Genomic DNA, 19300 nt, shown 5'->3' with positions numbered 1-19300 from the left:
TGCATTCAAATGGGTGGTGGCAAAGGTGGAAGTGGCGGTGGCAGCAAAGGTGGTTGCGGAGGCAGCGGTGGTGGCTCTGGAAATGTTGGAGGAGGAAGCACATCCAAAGGCGGAGGTGGGGCTTCGGGAATGATGGTAGCTCCGGGGAGTGGAGGTGCGGCCATTATATCGAGGGGCGCATTCGAGAGCAACCCTCAGGGATACTTTGCTGGTCTGCATTCAAGTGAAAAGGGCAATAAATAAATAAGGAATGGTATTGCTGGAAAAGCCTAAGTTCATGTATTATTTATAGTAAAGTAATGCATGACTAATTAAATAAAATTTATGGCAATATCTCTTTTATCTCATGACTGTCTTTTGCCCGAAGAAATTCTTTTAAATAGCTAAAACATGGAAATAACTTATTTATGCAAACAAATAAAAAATCCAAACAATGATTACAAGTCTTGCATTCCAAACTTTTGCAATCTGAATAATCATATTATAAGTTTAATTAAAAAATATAAGAGAGTACATAGTCTTTAGAACACGTAAAAGTAGAATTAAATTGCCCCTAAGAAAATCATATATTGACGGATGCAAAATAGTCAGTGAAATCATAAAAAAATCTCTATAGACCAGAAAAACCTATACCAACGATTAAATTGGATAACCTAAAAAATTAAGTCTTTGTTATAGGTTTATCTCTGTATAATCTTTTAGTAATAGTAGTTATTCGTCAGTATATACTTACCTCTATAGTGACAGCAAATCCAAAAGCCAAAATCAAACGCACACAATTAACAAATCTCAAAGGGCATTCATAAAGAAAATTCATTTAAACTACCACAGAATTTTTCATTAAAAAGGAAATTTATCCATTTTAATGCAACTTTTAGAATTTATTAATTAATAAAGTTGTGTTCTTAATAATATGAAATAAGATTCCAACAATAAACTGAAAATAATTAGTTGACTTACTTGTTATAGTAATTTAAGGCCATTACATCCTATTATTCTTCTCTTGTCCGTCATTACAATCTTAGATTGAAAATTCATTGGAAATCATATAAAAGCTTTAACATTGTTAGAAAAATAAATAAAAAACATTGAAATAAGAAAAAAAAATAAGGTTAGTAAAATTTGATGGCTTTTAGTCGTGCGGAGTACTTTTCTTAAATGCCTCCGAAGTACAACAAGATCCTTAACATTCCAATCACAATGGTAAAAATGATTAACAGAATAATTCTTTATATAGATACTAAATAAATGTATCTTTCCATAAGATACTCTTTCATAAGGATGCATCTCTTTATGAGATACCCTTTTATAGGGTTGTGTTGTTAAAAAATATAGAATGACTGAGATGTGCTTAAAGAAGTGCCCACTTCCTAAAGCACTCTGACAAAATGAACAATTTTCATATTTAGGTGATTGACAATTTATCGAATTAAATTTTTGGGTTGTGTTGATATTGCAGATTGTATCTAGTCCATCAATTAAGATTCTATCTTTTAGGGAAACAAATATGGAGAATCAAATCAGATTGATTTGAGCATATCTAATCCATTGGATTTAGAAAGTTGGATTGAATTGGAATGTTGAAGACTTAGCGTCCAACCGTCTTCGTTTACCTTGTTTATTATAATTCTATTGTATTAAATTAGTTTAGCTTCTTTTTAATATGGATTGATATAGATCTTAATTATGTTAGCAAGTCTTGAAAAACTCTATATATTTGTAAACTTGTTCATTTCCCACGTTCATTTCCTTTCTCTTTAAAAATTCTGTAAACTCCCTTTGTCATTTTTCCCCTGTTCATTTCCTTTCTCTATTGTTTGGTTTTTATAATTGTAATTTCAAACTTTATTCCTCTTTTGTCGTTTCTCTACTATTATTTTCTGGCGTATTATCACTGTGGTGTCGTCTTTTGAGCGAGGAATTCATATTTTCGTCCTAGCGTAAGTCTCGTAAGTGCATTCTTTGGTGGTAAGGTTAATTTATTCATTTCTGTGTGATGAATAGGGGTTTTAATTCTTCTTTAATATTCAATTTTGATCCTTTTTTTTCTTTCAGTGGTTGATCCTGCAACCATTACTCCTTCTACAAGTTGATATTAGTGAAATCAATTCTTTTCTAGGTAAGTGACCAAATGCTAGTTTAGGGGTTGGTTTTATTAAGTGGTAAATAAAAAATTCAAGATTTGGTTTCGATATTTGTTACTAATTGGGTTGGTCGTGGATGTCGTGTGCAGGAACTTGGATTGCTACTTCAGTGCTGACATCATAGAGGCAGTAATGTGTGTGTTATAACCCATAGATAATAAGAAAGGTCACGAAAATCTGGAAATCTTGTGAAAATTTAAAACTGGCAGACGACGCCACATGGTCGTGTGGGTCACACGGTCATGTGACTGGCCGTGTGTTGGGCTGTTTGAGCCACACGGGTGTGTTGTTGGCCATGTGCTAGGTCGTTTGGACACACAGGTGTGTGGGCCCATTTTGTGCAATTTGTTAGGCCTTGTGCCTACAGAGTGTGGGTATTCTGAAATCTGAATATTATAAATTCAGAGAAGTGTTTAGGGAATTGGAAAATAATTCAAATTTTGTGCAACAAGTTTATAGTAATTTAAGGATTGTAATAGGGGTTAATAGGAAGCTAGTTGGGATTGGTAAATTGGAGAAATCTTGAGACCATTTCAAGATAGAATTGTACCTTGATAAATAGTATAACCCAATGGGCTTGGTGGATCAGAAGAATAGAGCTTAGATTGAGCCAAATTTTGTTTCTAATTTTTATGCCATGGATTCAGTAGAGGTAAAAGATGAGCACTCTAGGGCTTATCAGAAATCTATATCGATAGGTCTTGTTGATGAGGTCGATCATCCGTACTGAAAATTTTATGTTGGAACTGTGGAGGTCTCGACAACCACTAGGAAGTTCTTTCATAACAAGACATTGTACTTTAATTCAAGCTAAGTTTAGACTTTTTTTTATTGGAACAATAGTTTAGAGAGATAGGACGAAAAATGTTCATATCAAACTAAAATTTGAATTTTTTTTTGGTGGACTGACTTCGAAGGGGAAGATTGGTGTTATAAATTAAACTTAATTTCTATGTTCAACATATGAAGGCATAAATTACATTTAACGATTGCAGCTTAATCTTAACTAAGGGAATAAAATCAAATTGGTAGGGATTTAAGATGTCTTTAGTGAGAAAGCATTTAGTCTATTTTTGCTATCATAATAATAATTGAGATTAATTTGAACGATATACATACTTAAGTGACCCATTGTGCTATGCATGGAAGACTGATCAAATAAAAAAATGTACAGCTTGAAACTAACCATATAAGCTGACCCAATCAACTTATTTAGCTTATTAAATTAATTGCAAAACAACCCTCAAGTTTCCTTAAATTTTTATTCAAACTCCTCTACTTTCTGTTCCTTTAAAGATTTGCCCTAAGCTAAATTTAGCAAAGTTTGAAACATTCAAACTTTGATACATGTATGGCCGGCCAAGGGGAATGTGTAGCTCCTACTTATTTGCAATTTTTAGCATCCATTCCCACCTATAAATACCCCCTTCACCTATTCATTCAACACACCTCTCATCCCACACATCTCTCTCTTTCACTCACTTTCACTTTGTTTCCCATTTTTCTCTTCTACTTTCCTTTACTGATTTTTGTCTTGGAAAATAGCCTTTGAACCACCTTGGGTAGCAGCATTCAAGTGCTTATAGAATCCTTGGAACAATAGGAACGAGCGGAGGAGGAGAGCAGCAACTAGTCTGGCTTTGGAGAAACACTTGATGTGATTCTAGTTTCCTATCCTTTAACTTGTTGTTGTTATAAACATGTTAGTAAATATTTGTTATGTTGTTATTTACGAGTGAGACCATAAATTTTATTTTTTAATATTTACGAGTCAAATATAGTATTATATTGAATTTTAATCTGATAATTTTTGTTATTTGAACGAATAGTTAGGTACAAGTGGTTTGTCCCTAAAGTCAAGTGGTTTTGGAAAATGAGGTATTAGGACCTTTTTTCAGTAAACCAATTTCGTAAATATTTTTATTAAATATTTATGGAGTTATTATATACATGTATTGAGGTTTGGTCTAGAAATTTTAGTGATTTTTTAGTTAATTAAATAAAAAGGACTAAATCGTAAAAGTCATAAAACTTAATCGCTATTGATTAATATTGGTTAATTGAGCTAAAAAGTGCTTTCGCAAGGCTTGGAATGGAAATTAAGCCATTATGACTTATAGTGGACGGTTATATGTATATTTTATGTGAAAAAATTATTATATAAGTAAATTAATTACAAATATGCTAAAATAATAAAACAAAAGGGCTATCATTTTCATTTGGTCTTCTTACCGAAATAAAAACATGAAAACACCATTGTTGAAGTTTAAAAGGTTCGGCCTAGCTTGTTGTTTTGCATAACAACAAATGAATCAATAGGTTAATAATTGCTGGAAAGGAAAAGTCATTGAGTAGTAGTTGTCGAGGTGTCGATAACTACAGTGTTTTGGTAAGTTCGTATTAGATGTTATTATGTTTATTATTGTTGAAATCATTGTTGGATATATATTTGTATATGTATATGTGTATCATAAACATGGTTGTTCAATGTAGTTGTAAATGTGATCAAAGACTTGTTTGACAAAATATGGCTTTTGTATTTGTTCGAATTGAAACATTTTATGCTATGGAGAGTTGGTACCAAACTAACCTTGTTATATGGTTAATGTCATGAAAAGATTAAAGTATACAAGTTAAAGCCCGTGTGAACTTAGTGAATAGATAGGATACAAATGTCATGTCATTAGTGTGTTTCAGGCACTAGTTGTCAGTGATTATAGTATCAGGTACTTTGTACCGGTGTTACAGTTTCAGGCACTCAGTGTTGGTGATTACAGTTTTAGGTACTATGTATTGATGATGGATACCATATGGATGGCTTGAGATCCTACATGTGTTGCGGCTTCTCTGAAGCTTGTGTGAATAGCATCGTGTATCAGTTAATATCCTTTTCCCAGCTTGTGTGAGCATTGCCCTCCCGGATATCCGAATTCAATTTACCATTGTTATTCGAGAAAAATAGTTGGTTATTGAAATAGAAATGAAATGAATTGGTATGATAAATTATATTTGTTTGATTATATCTTGGTATATGATTCTTAACATGTTATGTATTGGTAATATGAACTATTCAGGCTTAACCATTTTGTTTAGTTGGAAAGTTGGAACAAGACAAAGGAATGTTAAATTCTATGTTATGTATGACTTGTAAATTGAGTTGACAAATTGTCAGACTTTTGTTGTCAATTGGAACATCGTTGGAGATCATACTATCCAGCAATTCTTTCGGGAGCTAATTAGTCATTTTGGTCTGGTTATAAGTGGCATGTAAATAGGGCTTCGATATGTTTATGTCAATGGATATCTTGGTGATGACTAATGTCATTTGGTTTTGAATTTGTATATTTGTATTTTGGTATATTAAAATGAGAACTTGTTACTTGATGCCTTTATTGATGAGTTGTCGTTGAAATGGACATTTTGGTTTTGGTAACTTATGAAATTAAGATGGAATACGTTTTGTATTTGAAAGTTGTATAAAAGGATGATTTTAGCATATGGTTTTGGTTATGTTGATTGTTGTTTATGATTGAAATGTGGTGTCATTGAAGGCATATTGGTTACGCACATAGGTTGATGGTGAGTTGATATATTTTGGCATGTTTTTGACATATTTTGAATAGGTTTGAATGTTGGTTAATGCATGGCTTTGAACTTAACAATTTGTATGTGAATTGGCTTGTAGTTAGAGGTGTTTTTGGGCACACATGATGAATGACACGGTCTGCCATGCGGCCGTGTACTTCACATAGTTGCATGACATGACTATGTGACCTCTTTGATCATTAGTGTAGGTTTCTCAACACCATCACAATTTGTTACACGGTTTGGCCACACAACCATATTCTTGAGCCACACAAGCTGAGCTCTATCACACGACCTACCTATATGGTTGTGTGACACATGTTTTCACTTTTTACTCAAAATTTTGTAAAAGTATCATTTCAATCCAAAATTGTTCCTGGTTTATTTTAAATGTTCTATAAGCTTGATTTAAGTCTCTTTTTTTCTTGGATAACACGAAAAATAATTGTAAAATGAATTATTTGGTTATTTCTATTAATTTTGTGAATAATGTTAAAGTTTTATAGTTGTAATACCTTATAGCTTGGGTCAGACAACCAGACTGGGTATAGGGTGTTACACAAGAAGTCTTTTGCCTCGAGACACAACTTTGAAATTTGATAGTTGAGTTTGAATTTTAATCCTAACTCAAAAATTTAACCTTACATAACCCCGTGACATGAAGAATTTCAAACCTAAACATTACAAATGCATATGAATGAGCATGATTGATGACTAAACTAATTTGAATGATAATTAAGATTTAAATTTTATGATTATGTAATAGGATAGCTAAATTTGCTTCGACAATGACTGTGACATAATGCATTTGGATCCGACAAACGAGTCGAGTGTAGGGCGGTACACATGCTGTCTTTGTTCAAAAATCGGGTTTAGAAAACGCAACATCAAATAAATTTAGGGAAAAACTAGAGTTTTAAATTATTTTTCCAGAATAAGTACTTGGTTATGATAATCTAAAGTAATAAACATTTAATCAAAATTGTACCTTTTCGATTCGTCTAGGATGAACGCTTCAACTGAATAGTCTTCTCCGCTATCTTTAAGCTCGTGTTTGTCGAGTATGGGCTCGCTTCGAATCAGAATATTTCACACAAAAATTATCAATTGGGTAATTTCACAATTTCTCTAAACTTTTGGGCCAAGTTGTAAATTAGAAAAATATCTCTAGAAATTTTCTAAAATAATTTCTTCAGGGAATTTTGTCTCTATAACTTTCTCTTGAATTCAAGTGTGTGAAAAATAATGACCCAAGACTCTCTTTATATAGGGAGAGTTTAGAGAGTTAAACTATGATTAAACTTAGTCACTTTAATATTAAATTTAATCTAATATTTATCTTGATAAATATTAAATCTTATGAAATTAATAGAATATTTATCTACAAGATAAACATTAAATTAAATTAAATATTAATTAAATATTAAATCTATTACAATAATATTATTTTTGAATCATTGATCTAAAATCAAACTCTGTGATAGAGACTCATTTTCCGATCATCGAAATGCCGTCGTCACTACCGCCGACACCCCGAGCTGATTTGGTTTCTATCAGCTCGCTCTGGCCAGTATGTAATATTTGTATATATATAACTGCAAACACATATATAGATAGCATTTTGTGAATTTTCATTTTCCTACATTTTTTTGTTTAGTACTATATCACAATAATTAAAATAATAATCATAACAAATAATAAATCAGACTAGCAAACATTATGGAATAATTTACACAAAAAATTATAATATTTAAATTTAAATAGAGGTTAATCCAAAATTGACCCAAACAAAATATGATTCCTATAATTTTAAGTAGGTGATTGAACCGAATATAATAAAGTAACAAATATAGGGTATAATTAGAATTTGGAGATTCAATGTATATTTCATTAATTTTACAGAATTTCTATTAATTGCCTCGATTTTAAGGTCAAGCTTGTAGAGTGCTTATAGAAGCCTTGGAACAACAAGAATAAGCAGAGGGGGAAAGGAGGAGAGGAGCAACTAGAAGCCTTGGAACAACAAGAATGAGTGGAGGAGGAGAGGAGCAACTAGTCTCGCTTCGGAGAAACAGTTGATTTAATTCTAGTTTCCTATCCTTTAACTTTCCTTGTTGTTGTTATAAACATGTCTATGAATATTTTTTATGTTGTTATTCTTAATTTATTTAACATGGCTTCAATTTAATTTGTGTTAGGTTGATTACATTTCATTGTTTAAGTTATTAAAATCATGTTTGTGTTGTTATAGGTCTTGGAAAATTGTTTGATTAATTAAAACCATGATTATGTTATACTTGCATTATAATTGTAAGGTAACTAATGAATTAATTATTAATCGTATTGAAATTGTAATTAATTGATACAATACTTCATCAGTGCATGTTTAATCTTCTAAGGTAGCTGAGGTTTAAATTAGCGACGGTATTAAATGGTACATTAGTCTTGCACAACTTATAAGATTATTGTGATAAATTGTTTCAATGTAGGAGTATATTGTTACTTCATTTAATCTTCTACATGCTCGTTGAAATTGACTAATTGTTTGAATTGGCATATCGAGAGATTAGTTAATTTAGTAAGTCTTTATGTGCTATAGTTAACAAATTACAAAGTTGCTGTGGATTTATTTGTAACAACATGAAAATTTTTTTTGTAACAATAATTTAAGAAATGTAATTGATCTAACACAATTATGTCATATTAATTAAAACCATCTTTTGGAATTGTGCTTTGGAATTTTTACCTTTTAATTTTCTTAGTTAAAATCTAGTTTTATTAAACCCTTTTTCTTTCAAAACAAAAGATTTTCCTTCACCAAAGTGTTTTTAATTGCATTTCATAAATATTTTCTTACACAGTCCCTATGGGTATGATCACTCGACATTGACTTGTCACTTTATTAGTTGTTGCAATTGTGTACACCTGCACATTTCCATCGTTCCAAGTTTTTGGCGCCATTACCGAGGACTGTTTTAAAAGTCATTATTTTTTAATTTTGCATTTTGGTTTATTTTTTCTATTCAATTTTAACTTAGTTAATTTTTTTGTGATTGTTTCAAGTGTTTATGAGTATTGATCAAATTATCGATTTACTACCCATAGATCCTAAAATTGAAAGAACTTTTCGACGAAGAAGAAGACAAGAAGTTCAAAGAAGGACCGAATAGATGAACTTTCAAAATTCAAATCAAGGAAATAAAGTGAACCCTACTCAAAATCTTATCCTTATTGCTGATGATAGGGATAGAGCTCTAAGACAGTATGCCATGCCAGTGTTTTAGAAGCTTAATCTAGCTTTTAAGAAACCCAAAATCGAGGCACAACAATTCGAGCTGAAGCCAGTCATGTTTCAGATGCTTCAGACTGTGGGTCAGTTCAATGGAATGCCTACCAAAGATCCTTACCTTCACTTAAGACTATGTATAGAGGTGAGCGATTCCTTCAAATTGGTCAGAGTACCTGAAGATGTATTACGATAAAAGTTGTTCCCATAATCACTAAGGGACAAAGCTCGAGCCTGGTGTTTTTACATCCTATCAACTCTTATTTTTGTGGGAAATCTTGTGTGTTACATGGTTACTAGTTAAAGAGGGTGGTGAATCTTCTAAAGCTAAGGGTAAAGGCAAAGTGGTAGAGAGCTAGGCAAGAAACTTTGTTGGTGTTCTTCCATCAAGGTGGTACCCTTTAACTCTCCTATACTTATTGACAAGTCATAAATATCATGCTTGTGGGATAATGCATGTATGTTATATGTCTTTGGGTGGAAATCTTCTTTGGATGATTTAAAATGAAGCTAAAAACTTAGTTGTGAAATCTGCTAGAAATAGATTATTACATGAATAGTAAGTTTGAAAATTCACCATAAATCTACAAAAATAATTAAGAACTGATCTATACATCGTTGTAACCTTGAGTCAGTCTAGTTTTGTTTAGAACAAACGAAGATCAATTTCGGTTTGTATTTAAAAAGATATGAATTTTTGAGTGTTGAAAGGTGATAAAAATATGGCAGTGAAATTCTTATAAAATAGATTTAACAGTGACTTTGAAAAATTACCAAAAATTTCACAAGATAAAATAATAAATGAGCCTTATACCTGTATAATTGTACAAAAGTCTAGTTTCGTTTAAAACAAACGGTGCTCGATTTAGAGTTATATATTAAGAGTTAATAATTTTTGAATGAGAAAAGGTCAGAATGTCAAGGTAGCAGACTGTCATATCTCATTAGTTAATATTTTAGCTGAATGATAAGCAAGTTGAAATGAGTATGAAACTGAATGTCGTGGTTGTATTTTTGTGATTATATGTTTGATGCTTTGTTTGCGCTCAGCCTTCAGGCTCTAACCTAACTAGCGGCTATGAGTGGCGCTCAAGATAACCCTTGGGCACCGAGGATTATTTGACTAGCGGCCATGAGTAGCGCGGGACTATTCAGATACCCGATTATTTGAGCAGTATCTGCAATCTAACAAGTTTGACAAGTTTGATATGCAAGCCATTTGGTTATGTAGATTTAAGAACTCATGATTTAATTATTCGATATTTATGTCATGTTTCTATGTATACATTTGATTTGCATGCTTATATTTATGAATTGCTTGAAGTATGGTAGTTTGGTTGTGTACCACTGAGTTTGTAAAGCTCAGCCTTCGAATTGTCTTAATGTTCAGATTTGTAGACTTTTGTTTTTGTCCAAGGAACATCATCAACGAGTGACTCCTAGAATCACGTATTCAGAGTATGGTACCTTATCTATTAGTGGGCATTGTATTCCTAAGGCCTTTCTTGTATTTTTTATAGGTCTAAAACTCATTTATCATTTTTTTTATTTTGACTATTTCATATATGATGATATTGGAGCTCTACATATTTTCTATAAGTACTTTATTACTATTTTCAGTATAATTGTGTACAGTATTTTCTCTTATATAAAATGTATTTCAATGTTTTAAAAGTATTTGAAAATTTTGCTGGGTTACTCGGGTGAACAGATGTAGTGCCTTAGTATTCGAGTACTCTGTATTCGAGATGAGGGTGTCAGATTTAGTGGTACCAAAGCAAGGTTTAGTTGGTACTAGGACCAGCTGGCCAGTCGTAGTAAGGTGTCGATGAATACATGCCCCTAAGTTTAAGAGTGTACTCTTTTAAGACTAGAAGTTTGATAATGCTTTCTCTTTTCTGTTTCATCTTCAGATTCAAAATGCCCAACAATTCAAATCGTATCATTTAGGGAAACATATTTGGAGAATCAGATCAGATTGAGTTCAGCACATCTAATCCCTTGGATTTAGAAAGTTGGATTGAATTGGAATGTTGAAGATTAGCTTCCAACAGTTTTCGTTTACCTTGTTTATTATTATTCTATTGTATACAACTAGTTTAGCTACTTTTTAATATGGATTGATATAGATGTTCATTATGTTAGCAAGTCTTGAAAAACTCTATATATTTGTAAACTTGTTGATTTCCCATGTTCATTTCCTTTCTCTTTAAAAATTCTATAAACTCTCTCTATTTTTTTCCCCTGTTCATTTCCTTTCTCTTTTGTTTGGTTTTCATAATTGTAATTTCAAACTTTATTCCTCTTTTTCTGTTTCTCTACTATTGTTTTCTAGCGTATTATAGCTATTGTGTCATTGTTTGAACGAGGAATTCGTATTTTTATCCTAGTGTAAGTCTCGTAAGTGCATTCTTCGGTGGTAAGGTTAATTAATTCATTTCTATGTGACGAATAGGGGTTTTAGTTATTCTTTAAAATTCAATTTTGATCCTTTTTTTTGTTCTTTCAGCGGTGGATCCTGCAGTGATTACTCCTTCGACAAGTCAATTTTAGTGAAACCAATTCTTTTCTGGGTAAGTGACCAAATGCTAGTTTAGGGGCTGGTTTTATTAAGTGGTAAATACCAAATTCAAGTCTTGGTTTCGATATTTGTTGCTAATTGGGTTGGTCGTCGATGTTGTGTACAGGAATATGGATTGCTGCTTCAGTGCTGACATTCTAGAGGCAGTAAGGTGTGTGTTATAACCCGTAGATACTGAGAAAGGTCACGAAAATCTAGAAATTTTATGAAAAGTTGGAACTGGCAGACGACGCCACATGATCGTGTGGGTCACACGGTCATGTGACTGGCCGTGTGTTGGGCTGTTTGAGCCACACAGGTGTGTGGTTGGCCATGTGCTAGGTCGTTTAGGCACACAGATGTGTGGGACCATTTTGTGCAATTTGTTAAGCCTTGTGTCGGTAGAGTGTGGGTATTCTGAAATCTGAATATTATAAATTCATATAAGTGTTTATGGAATTGGAAAATAATTCAAATTTTGTGCAACAAGTTTATAGTAATTTAAGGATTGTAATAGGGGTTAATAGGGAGCTGGTTGGGATCGGTAAATTGGAGAAATCTTGAGAGCATTTCAAGATAGAATTGTACCTTGATAAAGAGAATAACCCAATGGGCTTGGTGGATAGGAAGAATAGAGCTCAGATTATGCCAAATTTTGCTTCTAATGTTTCTGCCATGGATCCAGTAAAGGTAAAAGATGAGCACTCTAAGGCTTATCAGAAATCTATATCAACAGGTCTTGTTGATGGGGTCGATCATCCTTAATGAAAATTTTAAGTTGGAACTGTGGAAGTCTCGACAACCAGTAGGAAGTTCTTGTACAACAAGACATTGTACTTTAATTCAAGCTAAGTTTAGACTTTTTTGTTATTGAAACATTAGTTTAGAGAGAGGATGAAAAATGTTAATATCAAGCTAAAATTTGAATTTTTTTTGGTGGACTAACTTGGAAGGGAAGGATTGGTGGTATAAATTAAATTAAATTTCTATGTTCAACATATGAAGGCATAAATTGCATTTGCATTCAATGATTACAGCTTAATCTTAAATTAGGGAATATAATCAAATTGGTAGAGATTTAACATGTCTTTATTGAGAAAACATTTAGTCTATTTTTGCTATCATAATAACAATTGAGATTAATTTGAACGATATATGTACTTAAGTGGCCCAGTGTGCTAAGCATTGAAGACTATTCCAATAAAAAAATGTACAGCCTGAAACCAACCAAATAACCTGACCCAATCAGCTTATTTAGTTGATTACATTAATTGCAAAACAACTCTCATGTTTCCTTAAAATCTTAAACACATCTCTCACCCTACACATCTCTCTATCTTTCATTCACTTTCTCTTTGTTTCCCATTTTCCCTTCTACTTTCCTTTACCAATTTTCGTCTTGGAAAAGAGCCGTTCAACCACCTTGGGTAGCAGCATGCAAGTGTTTATAGAATCCTTGGAACAACAAGAATGAGCGGAGGAGGAGAGGAGCAACTAGTCTGGCTCCAGAGAAACACTTGGTTTGATTCTAGTTTCCTATCCTTTAACTTTCCTTGTTTTTATGAACATGTCTACGAATATTTGTTATGTTGTTATTCTACCAATTATGCATTTGTATGTGTTTTGGTTGGCTTACTTTAAAAGTGTAATGGTTGAAATTAGGTTTGATAGTTTTATTTCAGAGATCGCCCTTTTTAAGGACATTTTCACTTGGCATCCCTGGTAGATTAGACAATTTTATAGCATGAAAATATATTATTACTTTTTCTAGGTTGTTTTAACATGAAACAGGACGAATTTAGATGTAACAAGTTGTCACGTCGCGACAAGGAACAGGGCAAGATTCTTGTAGGGACATCATTACCTCTAGGTCACGACGAGCCTATGTTAAATATGACTCCTATTTTCAGTCAAATTTGAAAAATAATCTTTTAGTTAAACTCTGTTTATTTATTTCGGTCAAACACTGATTAGTTTATATTATTTTATTATTATTTGACATATGAATTTAGCCTATAAATAGGCTTTTGTACACCCATTAGATTAGAACTCATAACACATTCAGAGAATTTTGGTTTACATTTTGTGGGTTCTTTATTTTTTCAGGTTTTCGGGGTTTAGTTTTTATCTCCATCTTTTGTACTATTCATTCTTTTTCCATTATAGTAAAATTATCTTTGCCCGTAGTTTTTTATCCTCTTTGAAGGGGTTTTTCCACGTTAAATTTGTGTGTTCATCTTCTCAATTTCTTTTGCTATTTTTACTTGTTTGTTGCTTAATCGGGACGATCCTAATAAGTGGTATCAGAGCTAGTTCAATTTTCATAGATCAGCCCATTCAGATATGGCAACAGTAAGATTTGAAATTGAGAAGTTCGATGGTGAGACAAATTTCAATCTGTGGCAAGTTCGGATGATGGCAATTCTAGTTCAATCCGGTTTGAAAAAGGTTGTTACTGGGAAAAAGCCTGAGAATCTAAATAAAATAGAATGGGAAGAGCTTGATGAAAAGGCCTTGTGTGCAATCTAGTTCTGCCTCGTGAATATGGTATTACAGGAGGTATTGATGGAGAAGACCTCATCCGCCTTGTGGAAAAGGTTAGAAACTCTTTATGCGACTAAGTCTTTGGCTAACAGTTTAGTGTTGAAACAACGTCTAGTTACGTTTCGCATAAACGAATGTGAGCTTCTTAGAGATCACATCAGTCAATTCATTACTCTTTTAAATGATTTAACAGAACGTTGAGGTTCATATTGATGATGAAGATCAAGCTATGCTATTATTGTGCTCTTTACCCCCTTCATACAAGTCTTTCAGGGAGACCCTGATTTATGGCAGAGACAAAATCTCGTTCGAAGATGTGAAGGGTCATTTGTTGAGTAGAGACAAACTCGACAATGAGCTTCATTTGGATAGTAAGGCAGATAGGCAAGCTTCCATTTTGGTAGCATAAAAGAAACGAGACAAAAGGTGTCGCTATTGTAAAAAGTTAGGTCACGTCAAAGCAGATTGTTATAAACTGCGAAATAAAAGAGCTGCTGAGAGTAACGAGGAGGATGTAGCTGATGCTAATTTGGCCGATGAAAGCGGTGATGATTTCTTGTTAGTGTCAACGAGCGATAACTCCAAGCTCACGTCCGAGTGGATCCTAGATTCGGAATGTTCTTCCACATGTGTCCCAATATAGAATGGTTCTCTACATACAGTTCGGTTGAAGGTGGAGTTGTGCGCATGGGAAACGATTCATCTAGTAAGGTAATTGGTATTGGTACTGTTAAAATTAGGATACACGATGGGACGATTAGGACACTCTCAGATGTTAGGTATGTACCTGATTTAGGAAAGAATCTCATCTCCTTGAGTATTTTAGACTTGAAAGGATGCAGAATCAACATCAAGTCAAGCGGCATTAAAGTATCTCGTGGAGCTCTCGTTTTGTTAAAAGGTAAAAGAACTGGCAGTCTTTATATTTTGGAAGGTTCTACAGTGACCGGTGAAATCAGATGTCCCTCATCCATTACAGAGTCGAAGTCAACTCATTTGGAGCGGAGGCAACTTGGTCATAGGAGGGAAAAATGTATGACCATTTCGTTGAAGAGAGGTTCTCTTTTGGATGCAGGTTTTGAAAAGTTAGGGCACTGTGTTCGTGAAAATCAAACCCGGGTTAGTTTTGATTTGGCAGTGTACAAGTCGAAGGCTAGAAGTCTTCCAGTTTCTAAGCACAGATTCAACTCAGTTAATTCCCTGCATAGTTCAAGATAGGCTTGTGGCGGGCTTTGGCAAAGATGGCGTTGTAGAAATATGAGTCAAGGTGGAGATTTGTTAAGTATGACTCCTATTTTCAGTCAAATTTGAAAAATAATCTTTTAGTTAAACTCTGTTTATTTATTTCAGTCAAACACTGATTAGTTTAGATTATTTTATTATTATTTGACATATGAATTTAGCCTATAAATAGGCTCTTGTACAACCTTAGAAAACACACCCATTAGATTAGAACTCATAACACATTCAGAGAATTTTGTGTTTACGTTTTGTGGGTTCTTTGTTTTTTCGAGTTTTCGGGGTTTAGTTTTTATCTCCATCTTTTGTACTATTCATTCTTTTGCCATTATAGTAAAATTAGCTTTGCCCGTAGTTTTTTATCCTCTTTGAAAGGGTTTTTCCACGTTAAATTTGTGTGTTCATCTTCTCAATTTCTTCTGCTATTTTTACTTGTTTGTTGCTTAATTGGGATGATCCTAACAACCTAGCAAAATAGTCACATCACAATGTGGAAAACGTAAAGTTGCAACGTCGACTTAAAACTTTGCATTCCTTACGAATTGGTCTATTTTCGATCTCGGGCTAGAAAAAGAGCTTTCGTATAATCGTATAAGCCCAAAGCTTTCGTATATCATATGTGTGAATCATTTATATTTACATGTATAAAGATGTTGGGTTGAATTTTGTTGAATGTAGTTGCTCCGGCAACGAATGTGGCACCTTGTAGCTCAGACTCGACGATTGGGTCAGGTACCGGGGTGTTACACTTAGGTTGTTTTGGTCATGTTGTTTAAAAGGACATTTTTGTATATTGATATTTGGCCTATGAAATTTTATAAGTTGAATTTTAATCTTTTATTAGTACATAACAATGCTAGTTTATATAAGTTTGATTATGAGAAATAGATACTTAAATGTTGATGAATCGGTGGTTATGATTTGATGATGTTTGATTGTGTTTGGATGCGTTACATTGATGGTGTAACTTTAGTGTAAAGTTTAGGTACATTTAAGGTGCCATTTGGTTTAGTTTGGACCTTCGAAAATGTGCATTTAGGGTAATTTTACCATTGTGTCTTGAGATAATATGATAATGTTTTGATACCATAAAAATAAATTTTGCCTTATATTTAGACCTACATGCTTAGTGACTCGAGACTTGGGATGTTAGTCTAGAGACAATCCTATTAAAATCTCGAGACATAAGACCTTTGTCTTGAGATAAATAAAATTTGAAGCTCAATTAGTCTTGCCCTGCTCTAGGTATTAAGACAAGAACCTTTTATCTCGACACAACCAAACATCTAAGTTAAAATAAGAAAACAGGGGAGGTTGGTTTTGAGACACAGTCTTAATACATAAAATACCTTGCCTAGATACACCCCATCTAGTGTCTCGAGACATGCTGACATCGGTACAAAAAAATACCTAACAATAAATGAGGCATGTCTGGAGACAAGATGTAACAATTCGTTTTCAGCGGTGTCAAAAATAATGGTTTTAGGGCCACAAATTTGACGGGTGAGTCCATAAATTTTATTATTTAATATTTATGAGTCAAATATAGTATTATGTTGAATTTTTATTTGATAATTTTTGTTATTTAAACGAACAGTTAAGTACAAGTGGTTTGTCTCTTGAGTCAATTGGCTTTGGAAAATGAGGTATCAAGACCTCATTTCTGTAAACTGAGTCCTTAAATATTTACAGAGTTACTATATATGTGTATTGAGGTTTGGTCTAGAAATTTAAGTGATTTTTTAGTTAATTAAAGAAAAAGGACTATCAGTTACATTTTGTCTTCTTACCGAAATAAAAACATGAAAACACCATTTTTGAAGTTTAAAAGGTTCCGCCAAGCTTGTTGTTTTTCATAAAAAAACTGATCAGTTGGTTGATAATCGTGGGAAAGGAAAGTCATCGAGTAGACGTTGTCGAGTTGTTGGTAACTATTGTATTTTGGTAAGTTTGAATTAGATGTTATTATACTTATTAATATGTAAATCGTAGTTGTATATATATATTTGTATATGTGTATAATAAACATGTATGTTCAAGGTAGTTGTAACTGTGATGAAAGACTTGTATGACAAAATATGGCTTTTGTATTTGTTCAAATTGAAACATGTTATGCTATGCAGAGTTGGTATAAAATTAACCTTGTTATATGGTTATTGTCATGTAAAGATTAAAGTATAGAGGTTCAAGCTCGAGTGATCCTAGTGAATAGCTAGGATACAAATGACGTGTCATTAGTGTGTTTCAGGCACAAGTTGCCAGTGATTACAGTATCAGGTACTTTGTATTGGTGTTCCAGTTTCAGGCACTCAGTGTCGGTGATGATAGTTTCAGGTGCTATGTACTGGTGATGGATACCATACGGATGGCTTGAGATCTTGCATGTGTTGCAGATTCTCTAAAGCTTGTGTGAGTAGCATCGTGTATAAGCTAATATCCTTTTTTTTAGCTTGTGTGAGCATTACCCTCCTGCATATCCGAAGTCAATTTACTATTGTTATCTGGACAAAACAATTGGTTATTGAAATAGAAATGGTATGATAAATTATAGTTGTTTGATTAAAATAATAATCATAACAAATAATAAATCAGACTAGCAAACATTCTGGAATAATTTACACTAAAAATTATAATATTTAAATTTAAATAGAGATTAATCCAAAATTGACCCAAACAAAATATGATTACAATAACGTTAAGTAGGTGATTGAATCGAATATAACAAAGTAACAAATATAGGGTATAATAAGAATTTGGAGATTCAATGTATATTTCATTAATTTTACAGAATTTTCTACTAATTGCCTCGGTTTTAAGGTCAAGCTTGTAGAGTGTGCATTAAAGCATGAATATGAATGCTTACAGTAAACCATTGAAGAAATTAAAAAAAATTAATGAATGCTAAAGGGATGAACTTGAGGATCAACGCTCTGCTTACATACTAATATCATCAATCGTGATGCTAAATCTTGGTGGATTGAATTGTTTAAAATAAAAATTACTGATTAATAGTGTAATTTTAAAATTGATAAAATCCTATTTAATTTAATGGAAAATATCAAATAAATTCAATGCTGATGAATGTATTTAATTTTGATGATAATATTAAATTGTAGTTCCAAAGTTGGTCAAAATCACCAAATTATCAATAAATGAAGCTACATTAATCTATGCAAACAACATGCTTAATTAATATAAGAAGATAATAACTAAGGTGAATTAAAGTGGAGTTTGACTACTCCACTACTACTCGGATAAATATTGAAACGATTCACACTTCCTTGGCTCATCATATTGCAGTTTTTGAGATTTCATTCATTGTTATAACTTGTGCATTCAAATGGGTGGTGGCAAAGGTGGATGTGGCGGTGGCAGCAAAGGTGGTGGCAGAGGCAGCGGTGGTGGCTTTGGAAATGTTGGAGGAGGAAGCACATCCAAAGGCGGAGGTGGGGCTTCGGGAATGATGGTAGCTCCGGGGAGTGGAGCTGCGGCCATTATATCGAGGGGCGCATTCGAGAGCAACCCTTAGGGATACTTTGCTGGTCTGCATTCAAGTGAATAGGGCAATAAATAAATAAGGAATGGTATTGCTGGAAAAGCCTAAGTTCATGTATTATTTATAGTAAAGTAATGCATGACTAATTAAATAAAATTTATGGCAATATCTCTTTTATCTCATAACACTACACCAAAACAGGCTTTTAGCGGCGCTTTTTTAGGGCTATAGCGGCGTTTTTTAGCGCCGCAAATACTTTTAGCGGCGCTTAGCAAAGCGCCGCAAAGAACGCCGCTAATGACTGCGTCGGTAACTTTCGCGCCGCTTTTTACAATAAACGCCGCTATAGACAATGGTCTTTAGCGGCGCTTATAAATAAACGCCGCTATAGACCGTGGTCTTTAGGGGCGCTTTTGCATCAAACGCCACTATAGACCGTGGTCTTT

At 33.2% G+C, this 19300-nt stretch overlaps 1 protein-coding gene across 1 annotated transcript; it reads left to right on the top strand.

The window, feature by feature from the left end:
* Positions 1-9: 9 nt before the first annotated feature.
* On the top strand, positions 10-18822 carry LOC121224968 (probable H/ACA ribonucleoprotein complex subunit 1). The gene is made up of 2 exons (XM_041108624.1): positions 10-211; positions 18659-18822. Exons 1-2 carry the CDS (start codon positions 10-12, stop codon positions 18820-18822), a joined length of 366 nt encoding a protein of 121 aa, XP_040964558.1.
* Positions 18823-19300: the final 478 nt, after the last annotated feature.

The sequence above is a fragment of the Gossypium hirsutum genome, chromosome D13 (assembly GCF_007990345.1).
Source record: "Gossypium hirsutum isolate 1008001.06 chromosome D13, Gossypium_hirsutum_v2.1, whole genome shotgun sequence".
Classification (NCBI taxonomy): domain Eukaryota; kingdom Viridiplantae; phylum Streptophyta; class Magnoliopsida; order Malvales; family Malvaceae; genus Gossypium; species Gossypium hirsutum.
Note: the sequence above shows the minus strand (reverse complement) of the source record. Positions and strands in the feature narration are given on the sequence as shown.

Bases quoted from the DNA above. Each gene is read 5' to 3' on its own strand.
- LOC121224968 (XM_041108624.1), top strand. From the start codon at position 10: ATGGGTGGTGGCAAAGGTGGAAGTGGCGGTGGCAGCAAAGGTGGTTGC. The intron at 212-18,658 runs GTCTGCATTCAA...ATCATATTGCAG, and splicing joins CCCTCAGGGATACTTTGCTG to TTTTTGAGATTTCATTCATT.